At 41.5% G+C, this 9,288-nt stretch overlaps 1 protein-coding gene across 2 annotated transcripts; it reads right to left on the reverse strand.

Annotated features, from left to right (window-relative positions):
• Nucleotides 1-157: 157 nt before the first annotated feature.
• Nucleotides 158-9,143, reverse strand: TMEM59 (transmembrane protein 59). 2 transcript variants are annotated; one of them, XM_030033022.2, is made up of 8 exons: nucleotides 8,921-9,143; nucleotides 6,159-6,264; nucleotides 3,917-4,011; nucleotides 3,562-3,714; nucleotides 3,203-3,287; nucleotides 2,789-2,870; nucleotides 1,882-1,990; nucleotides 158-1,116 (listed from the first exon to the last, which is right to left on the reverse strand). In XM_030033022.2, exons 1-8 carry the CDS (start codon nucleotides 9,107-9,109, stop codon nucleotides 961-963), a joined length of 975 nt encoding a protein of 324 aa, XP_029888882.1. In that variant the 5' UTR covers nucleotides 9,110-9,143; the 3' UTR covers nucleotides 158-960. The 2 variants fall into 2 exon arrangements, with proteins under 2 accessions (XP_029888882.1, XP_029888881.1); XM_030033021.2 differs by having other exon boundaries at nucleotides 2,789-2,873.
• Nucleotides 9,144-9,288: the final 145 nt, after the last annotated feature.

Here is a 9,288-nt window from a genome sequence, read left to right on the forward strand (position 1 = left end):
TTGGAAATTTGAGGGATATTGTACGTTATGGTTGTGTGAGTGAATCGTGTAGCAAAATCAGGTCACATTGCCCGTGAGAGGAATGCTCCAGACAGGCTTTCATACCGAGTATGTTGTGGTCAATAATTAACCATAGCAAAAAGCTATATAGTCAACATTTTCTATACAGTCAATTTTATTTGTCTGTTCTCATTTCTCAGGAATCAACTTGTTTCTGTAAATGAAGTTACAAGACTAGAATAGTTAATCAAGAACAGAAAGTAGAATTTCTTCAGAAAACACAGGCGCTAACTTTACAAGCAATTTAAGATTTAAAGGCTAAAGGTTGACAAAATAATTGACCATGTTATGTTCTGTGTGTGAAGGGATATGTCCATAAGCTTTAACATCTTTCACAAACTGAGTTCTAGCCTACAGTACCTCACAAATGCTTTCCATCTTGGATATTGCCACGCTGTAGAAAAAATATATTTCTATTTTTAGAGACAGGGTTGTTTGTGCATGGACATTAACAAGTACAAAAATTCAGCAGATAATTTTATAATATTTTCTCTTAACTACAACAGAAAGTGCAACACTAAAAAGGCATTTCCTGCCTACTTAAAATTTCTTATACCTTTACAAAGCTAACTCTGAATGTACACATTACATCCTAGAACACACAAATAAGTTTGAAAGAGTCATGGCAGAAGTATGGAGAGCATGCTTACAGCTTTTGTAAGCAAAAAGACACATTGCAAACACCAGTGAGAAGTGATTATGTCTGGAAACAAACGTAAATTCAAGATGTCTGAATCTTCACTACTAGTTGAAAACAAAATCCCATGACATTTGTTGATTCTGTAACTTTAATTGCATTTAAAGACTGGCTGCTAAGCTTCTTATCTGAAGAACCACCACAAACAATCAGGAGTTGCTAGCTCGGTTAGAATTAGTCTATTGGATCCAATGAAGACTTATTTAAATTGCTGATTGAGCCAGATTGACTTTTGTAGGAAGAGGTCCTGCTTCTTCATGTTCCTCAGTCTTGCATCTAACCACAACAAGTGCAGAGGATGGGTATCTGTTCAGTTTTTGTTCATTCATGTATTCCAAATCTCCATAGATGCTCAGCTTCTGAAATATTTAAACAATTTACTTTAAGACAAAGGCTCTCCATACTGTGAATAAAATGCATTTCATTAAGCAACTACATTCCTAGTTCTGACGGCTGCAGTCCTTCAACAGAAGTTAACCCCGGTTTTCTGTAACATCTGAAATTCATGGCTGGAACTAGATTTGAGTCCAACAGAAATGTATTAAATCTGCCACAGCAACAGTAGATACAGTGCTTGTGTAACAGCTCCTTTAGTTTGCAAATACTGTGAGCCTTGCTTATTTCAGAAGCGCGGGGACCTCTCTGGGCACTAGGGATGCTAGTTCAGCCAGTTCCCCTCTGATCAGACTCTGTGCTCACAGATAATATGCTGTCGCTTCTGTCCTCACTATTGATGCTCCTGGATTAAATCCATACTGCGTTCCACCTAAACCATCCAACTCTCAGTATAGCTTTATTCCCAGAGAAATTAGAAGGAGCCTCCATTTGTTAAGAGTAATCTGAAGGCTGTCAAGAGGAGAGTGCTACAAACCAAAAGACATCATATTTGGGCTGCCTGAGTAAGGTCCAGAGCACCAATCAGCCACAGGAATAAGCAAGAATTGTTCAGCTATAAAATAATCTTTTAAATAACAAAATTGGTTTGCTAACCACATCTGCAAAATAAAAAAAAACTCTTTCTAGCTGAACCTCCCCCAAAATGTTTCTTAGTCTCTAGACAGCTGTAACATAAAAGTAATAAAATGAATAAATTCAAAATATCGTAAGTTATAAAATAGTAGTACCTCAGATGGAACATATTGCTCTACAGCTGTAGCTACAGTTGCGCAACAAATCCAGAGCAGTACCAACACTGACAGGACGAGCGTAGTAGTTAAAATCCAACTGGAATTTCTGAAATGAAAAGAATGTTACCAGATTTCATATACTGAATACAAGACAATGGACCCTCTAAAAAGTTTGGCTCAATTTTGATTGCATTTCCTGCTGAGTCATTAGTCTCTAGCTCTTCCAGCTACACTGCCCACTTCAGACTCCTGGGTACTCTAATGCCTATTTAGTATCTGACTTGAAAGACACAGAAGACTTGCTAGATTCTGTTTATTGTGCCCTAAGCATCCTCCCACTTACAGTTTTAAAAACAGATTTTTCTGTTACACATTTGGGATGCAACTCACTGACCCTTCCTGCGTAAACTTTTAAGGAGAAAGTAATTAGAGTAAGGGAAAGAACCACCAACACGCTGATCTTCAGCAAATCTTTAATAAAGAGATACTGGGTATTTTCAGCCTGGAAATGAGACATAACAGTGTCTTTCCTATCAGACAGTCCCAATCCAAAATACAAAACAAGTGCTTTGTCCTGAAACATATCCAGAGCTAAAGAACAGGCAAAACACAGTATTGTTTAAACAGTTCACAGAACACACTCAAAAAACAGGGTAGGAAATTATCAATATGACGTTCACTTGAAATGGAAAGGAGAATCAAAGTTGGCAGAATAGCCTGCAAATGGGGCCAGCATGGAAAAGTAGCAATAACAGTCAGATACACAACTTTAAGTGCTATGCATCCTGAACCTAACAGACTTGTAGCACTTTTGAGATCTTGCACTAGTGCCCCCATACACACACACAGAGAGGAAAGGCCATTATCCTCCTTACTAGGTACAGACATTCTTGAATATACATACACGGAAAGACACTTGAAAAAGCTGTCATTTTCTCGCTCTTCAAAAAGTCCTCGGTATGTCTGCGAACTTCCTGGATGTAGGTCTGCTGAAATACAACAGCAGAAACAGCACTTGGGAAAGCAATAAAAGAGAAGACCCAAACACCACACAGTTTGTCTATACAGAGAGCATAAAAGGAAGCTTTTAAAATGGCCCTAGCTTGCACGTTTCTATTTCCAGCAGAGCTTGGTTTCCACCACAGACTTTGCTAAGTGTACATAGTGCAGTCTACATGGCAAACAATTATATTTCAGTTTTCTAAAAATTTGCTTTCATGTGCCACCTGCAACCTTTTTTTTTTTTTTTTTTTTTTTTTTTTTTTTTATGACAGGGAACATTTGCTTTTGCTGTTCCAGAGCACAAAGAACAACTTACAGGCTGTTTTACTCAGCGACAAGGATCCTCTTGTATCTCCGGTTTCCTGATCAAGCTGTGGAACATACTGTACTTCTGGCTTTGACTAAAAGAAAATAAGGAGTTAGGAGATCCTTCTAGCAAGCTTCCACTGATCTATCATTTACATTTTCAGAACTAATACCGAAGTTAACCTTAAGACACACACCATTCACTTAAGTTTGATTCTGCTTCCCCTTATGCTGGCCCTAAAGGCAGTGAAATACTAGCAAAAACTAAACACTTCTGATAGTGCTTTATATTCTTTCCTGTGACTGGAAGGAGCAGAGTTAAACATTTAGCAGCCAGGACACCTTAATCTCAAAGAAAAAGGCAAGCACCTGGAATATGACAATTTTGCCATCATCTGCTTGAAGGTAGAAAGTCCATGAGGATGTTATGAAGCTCTGAGCTGAATCCATCATGTCACTCCAGAATGATCTCACCAGTGTCAGAGGAAAGAGGAGATGAATTCTTGGCATCAGGGACATTAACTGCAAGCACAACGTTAACCGGTTTTCCATTTGTTTCTATGTGAAAAGGACAGAAGTCATGTTCTTGCTCACCCCTCGCCCCATATCTAGATTTCAGTCCTTAGGAAGATTTATTTTCCATTTGAAGAAAATTTAAAAAGCAAAGACACACACTGAACAGAAAACAAGTAGGTGGTATTTGAAAAACATGTCATCTACTTACTTGCTCTTGCCTTAACTCAGCAAATGGCAATTGGTTCTGGCATCCAAGATGGCAAGCATATTGTTCATCAGATTGGGAGTATGCTTCAGTACAGGCTGCAAGGAAGAAGTTCCCCAAATGAGAAGATAAATTCTGCATTTTAGTTAAGAAAACATTTTCAGTGTAAGTTGGATCAGAAACAAAGCAGCAGCTAAAGGACTGACAATCCCATTTGCAGGAAAATATATGGCAATCACTCCAAGGGTAGCATTTGCTCTGAGGTCTAATGAAGGTTAAGGAATCAGAGCTTAGGCAGATGAAGTAGTTGAAATCTGAATGCAGTCAGAGCAACTGATCAGAAATGTTACCCTGGCCAATCTCAGGGGTGCAAGTTTTCCTTGATCCTCCCACTACCACTTTAGTTTTTCCTCTATGTACCAAGTAAAACATGAATTTTTACCTCAGAGAACAGAGGTGGAGTCCTGAAAAGAATAGAGGGACCATCAGTCCATTAAATCCCTTTGAGGTAACAACAGAAGTCATGGTATCACAGGAAAACCACAGGAGCATTTTCCTGCTAGTGCGAGGAGTACAGAAACTGCATTGGAAGTACTATGGAATATTTTTTTAATGAAAAATGAAGCCCACTCTTTGTTTTACAGATAGCTTCTATTAATTGTTCACTAGAGATCATACAGGCCAAGAAATCTACATTATTCAGAGAGAATAATTTAGATTATTCTGCCCATGGAGAAATCAGGCAGACAATACATGGGCATAGCTCCTCCCCAAAACTCTAAAGCTTAGGTGGACAATGTTGCAGTACAACCTGAACTAAAGAATCAAACCAAGTAGCAACACAGAGGACAGTAGCTCTCCCAGTTTTCTGCAGGAACAAACGGACCATCATAAAGGCTAAGAAGCTGTCAGGAATCATGGCATCAGCAGCTAAGCATTTCAGTTTTCAGCTCCTAGCACCTGAACAGCAATTCAATGATAAAACTGCCACCAAACTAGTGTTTGCAGGCATAAAGAAGCATCCAAAGACAGAATCAAGCAGATCAGCCAAGATGTATCTTGCCAAACATAGAATACTTAGTCAGGGCACCAACCAGTGTAACAGATTACAGAACATAAGCCAGCAAAAGACAACAGCCTCAGGAAGGAGAGTTAAACCAGAAAGTAAGCAACTGTTCAATTACCTCTACATGTGGTCTATTGCTACATTACCCTTTTTTATGGCACTCTTCAATGTGTGGTTTGACAACTAGATTGACATGCTGTATCACAGCTAGTCACAGTGTATGACAGACTAGAGCATTAGCCCATTTCTAGAGTATTTAATGCAGTTTTGTAACACATTAGCATCTCTGCATGTCAGGCCTTCTACTTGCGTACATTCCATCAGCCCTCTGAGCTAGCCACTAGCCCTCTTGTTTTTGAGGTACTGAGAGGATAGAAGCCTCCTTTAAGTGCTGGCTTGGTGCTCAATTGTATTGGAAATACAGACGGAGAGCTCCTACCTTTCCTGCTTTGGGTGGTTATGTCCCACTTAATCTCTGACTAAAACTGTGGATCAGCTGCCTCAATATTATTGGATGAAAGTTCTATACAATTCCAAAACCAGTATTAACTGGCCTATGTACACATATTTCATCTTCACCGTGAAATTTTTGCTCTAACACAGGTAACTGAGAGAATTAGTCACCAATATTTAATGACCTATTTCAAACAAAACACGTACCTCATTCCCAAGAGTTTAGCTGTAGGTAAACCTCAGGACGTAGCCTAGACCACAAGTTACAAGGCAGACAGCACATTAAGATCTGTGTTCTTACTCTTCTGAACAATTCACTTGTATATAAAAGTTTGTCAGGAATTGTAAATGGGACTGATTGTCACATGGAATTATTAAAGGAAAGGAAAGGATATTTTCCCAGCCATATGTATTTTCTATGACAAACTGTTTATAGTAAAATGAAGTGTTTCTAATTTATTTACAGAGACTGACGATACTTAAGAAATTCAGGCAAATAGCAACACTAAGGATCAGGTAAGGAGAAACTCGCAGAGAACAGACAACCTTTCCCTAAGATTTTTTTTTTTTTAATATCCTGTACATAAACTTTAAGAAATTGTTAAACAAAACCAGAAAGCAACTGAAGTAATCCCACCAATTTAACAACACCCTTTCAGATGTTCCTGCTCTTCCCTCTGTTATGTCTCCACATTACAGGATGTTGAAGGAGTACTGAAATCTTACCGGAGTCGCATTCCAGTTTGGTTCGATTCAAATCAATGCCATCATCCACAAACTGACAAATGGAAAAGAGTCTGCAGCCTCGCTGGCATGCGTACAGTTCCTCTTCCTGGAAAGGCACAAGAAAAGGCTTGCATCCCTCCATTCAAGAATAAATTGTCAGAAAACAAATAATTTTTTTTTTTGGAAGTGCTATAAAAAAGCCACCCACCAGAGCACCATCCTCCTTCCCTCCACTAGACCTAGAAGCCAGCTAAACATGACATTCTGGATGATCTGAAATAAAACCAAGCTACAGCGCTTTAACACTAACATACCTATTGATTTATTTCAGAGCTCTTCATTCTGTGGTGGGGCAAACCTGGAACAGCAAATTCTATTTTGTAATTCCAGTCCTACAACTCACAACCAAAGTTGCACTGCATTTTTTAAAAAAGTGTTGGGTTTAAAAAACAAGAGATACTGCTGTAAAAGATTTACTGACATTTAATCCTACAAAGAGTAGTCTTCCATCTCAGAGCTTAAACACGTAGAACCCAACAGGAAAGGACAAAAAAAAGACTAATTTTGACAGCGTGTTAAAATGTATCTACCAGACTGTAATCAGAACTACAAGAGAAATAAGAGATTATCTTCTGATGTACTACACCAGTACCCTGGTTAACTGCTTACTTACCAAACCAGTTCCACAAACACACATTTTTATTCATTATATTGAACTGAAGGGGAAGAGTGCTTCCTCACTGCAACTATTAAAATTATGCAAATATAGGAAACCTACACATAGTATTTCTTCTGTCCACAATACCAAAGGGATGGATGTGCACTTTCCACATACAGTGCTCTCCACGTTGCAGAACTGAAGACAGCCTCTATTACATGAGTGCTCCTACTTATGAACACACCCTATCGTGAATCAGACCCATCAAAACCACTAACCATATAACCACTCAAGTGACGGCAGCCAATTGCTGTACAGGTGGAAAATGGACGCTGCATTAATTTAACAAAAAACAAACAGACCACACCTTACTGTATAACCTATTGTAAATTAACTGGCCATTATTTGTCTCTGAGAGCACAAGTTCACATGCTTTAAAGGCACAAAAGTAGAAAACTGTGAATGTAAATTAAAACTTAGCTCTAACAACACTGACAAGGTGGCTAATATAGTTATGCTACTGCAGAAAACATGTTTCGTAATTTGATATCCAGACAGAATTAGCTTTAGGAGACATTTCTACAGCAGTCTTCCACGGAAGTCTCAATGAAGCTTGTCTTACTTTCCAATGACAACAATTTCCTTCAATTCAACTGGTAGTTTTGTGACAAATCGAAAAAAGACTAAATGTAATGGAAGAGATGAGCATATTATTCGACAGCTCCACCAACACACAACAAAGAATTTGAAAGTACAGTAAAAAGCACAGAAATAATCAGCCTTCCTTGAACGAGTCCTATAATAGAAACAAGAGCAGCATTGCACCAAAACAGTATGGAAATATACTAGGATAACGTTTAGTCCTAATTTCTCAGGTTTAGTTCTTTCTCCTCACTATCGTCACACATAAGCACCAAAACATGCCATAAGTACAGATGTAAGTTTACTTGTATTCCACATAACTCCCTGTTACTTCTCTCCGTGGGGATACCAGTACCAGCTACAGAATCACAAAATCCGATTTAAGTTCTACACGAAAGCAGACAAAGCCCTATTACCTAACATTATCACCGCTTCCATTTGCCTGCTGCCCTCGTGTGAAATCTCAAAGATGGGCTAAGAGCTCCCATCATTTGGAGTTCAACCTGCAATATAGCTGCAGCTGATAATGAAGTATATTGCCAAGAAAGAACCGGGAAAGATGAGATTTTTGGTACTAGACTTTCCAAATTCAAGCTAGTAGTTCAAAGCTGTACAAAGCTTGAACCAACAGCAAACTCTGGAGTATGAAATTAGATTCCCGTTAGACACTATTTCAGTATTTTATCACGAGAGGAAAAAAATTCCATGCAAGTGAATCAAAACACAGACTGAAGGTTCTGACAAGCTACTCGTTTATCATCATTTACGCTTCATCCTTCAACATCCAAGTGTCACACTGGCGCCCTGACTTGGGATCTCTGGCCTGTCACAAACACAGCACTGTTTTAGTGCCCCAAAATATAGAACAGCCTAAGCCAAATTACAGCTGCCTCTTTAGGAACAGGAGGAAAAAAAAGCAGCAAATCCCCCAAAACCCACAGAGGTACCCAGCACTAACAAAGCTATGCTTTGAAAGCGGCGCTTCTTGGGCAAGCTGCAGCCTAACCATCTATTTTCAAAACGCAGGATCTATCTTTAGAGAAGGGACTGCATCCTCTACTTTGAGGGGACAAAAACCTAAGCCAGACGAGACACGCCACAGAAGACCCGCAGCAGCAGGGCTGCTGACTGCCCCTCAGCACTGCAAGCATGAGCTTCCCTCAGGTTTATATTTGCCCAAAGACACGTCCAACACCGCTGGAGGACACACGCACGGGGACATGCCTCGAAAAAGGCTCCTGCCCGAGAAAATCCCGGCGGTGTCCTGTCACTCCGGAGCACAAGAAGCCAAAAGACACGACGAGGGGCTGCAGGGGGAGAGGGCCAAGGGCCAGGCCCGGGGAAGGCCGCGCCACCCGCAGCACGGCTCCCGGGGAGGGGTGGGAGGGAGAAGGGGAGCGGGGCCGAGCCCGGGAAGGGGCCCGCCGCGGCGGGAGAGCCGTGAGGCAGGGCCCGCCCGTACCTTGGGGTAGGTGTGCAGGGAGTAGGTCAGCTGGCAGGCGCGGTGACACGACGCCGTGTTGCCCAGCACGGAGTCAAAAGCCTCGGACGAGGCGACGGGCAACGGCCCGGCCCCCCGAGCGCTGCTGCCGCCCGCCAGCAGCGCCAAGGCGAGAGGCAGGCAGAGGAGCCCGCCCCGCCGCGCCGCCATCTTCCTCCTCCCGCAGACCCCCCCACCCCGCCACTGACGGCAGACGGGCGCCGGGGGACTCTCACGAGATTAACCCCCGCCTCGCCGCCTCCGCGCGGTGCCTGCCGGGAAATGTAGTCCGCGCCGCGGGGCGGCCCCAGCCATCCCATAGGGCCTCCCCTCCGGCGGGAACTACAAGG

This window comes from Aquila chrysaetos, chromosome 12, assembly GCF_900496995.4.
Source record: "Aquila chrysaetos chrysaetos chromosome 12, bAquChr1.4, whole genome shotgun sequence".
Classification (NCBI taxonomy): Eukaryota; Metazoa; Chordata; class Aves; order Accipitriformes; family Accipitridae; genus Aquila; species Aquila chrysaetos.

Excerpts from the sequence above, each read along its gene's own strand:
- TMEM59 (XM_030033021.2), bottom strand. The coding sequence starts at position 9,109 with ATGGCGGCGCGGCGGGGCGGGCTCCTCTGCCTGCCTCTCGCCTTGGCG. Across the intron at positions 3,715-3,916 it reads CTGAGTTAAGGCAAGAGCAA|TTAATGTCCCTGATGCCAAG; the intron begins GTAAGTAGATGA and ends TTGTGCTTGCAG. Across the intron at positions 3,288-3,561 it reads GCAAAATTGTCATATTCCAG|TCAAAGCCAGAAGTACAGTA; the intron begins GTGCTTGCCTTT and ends ATTTTCTTTTAG.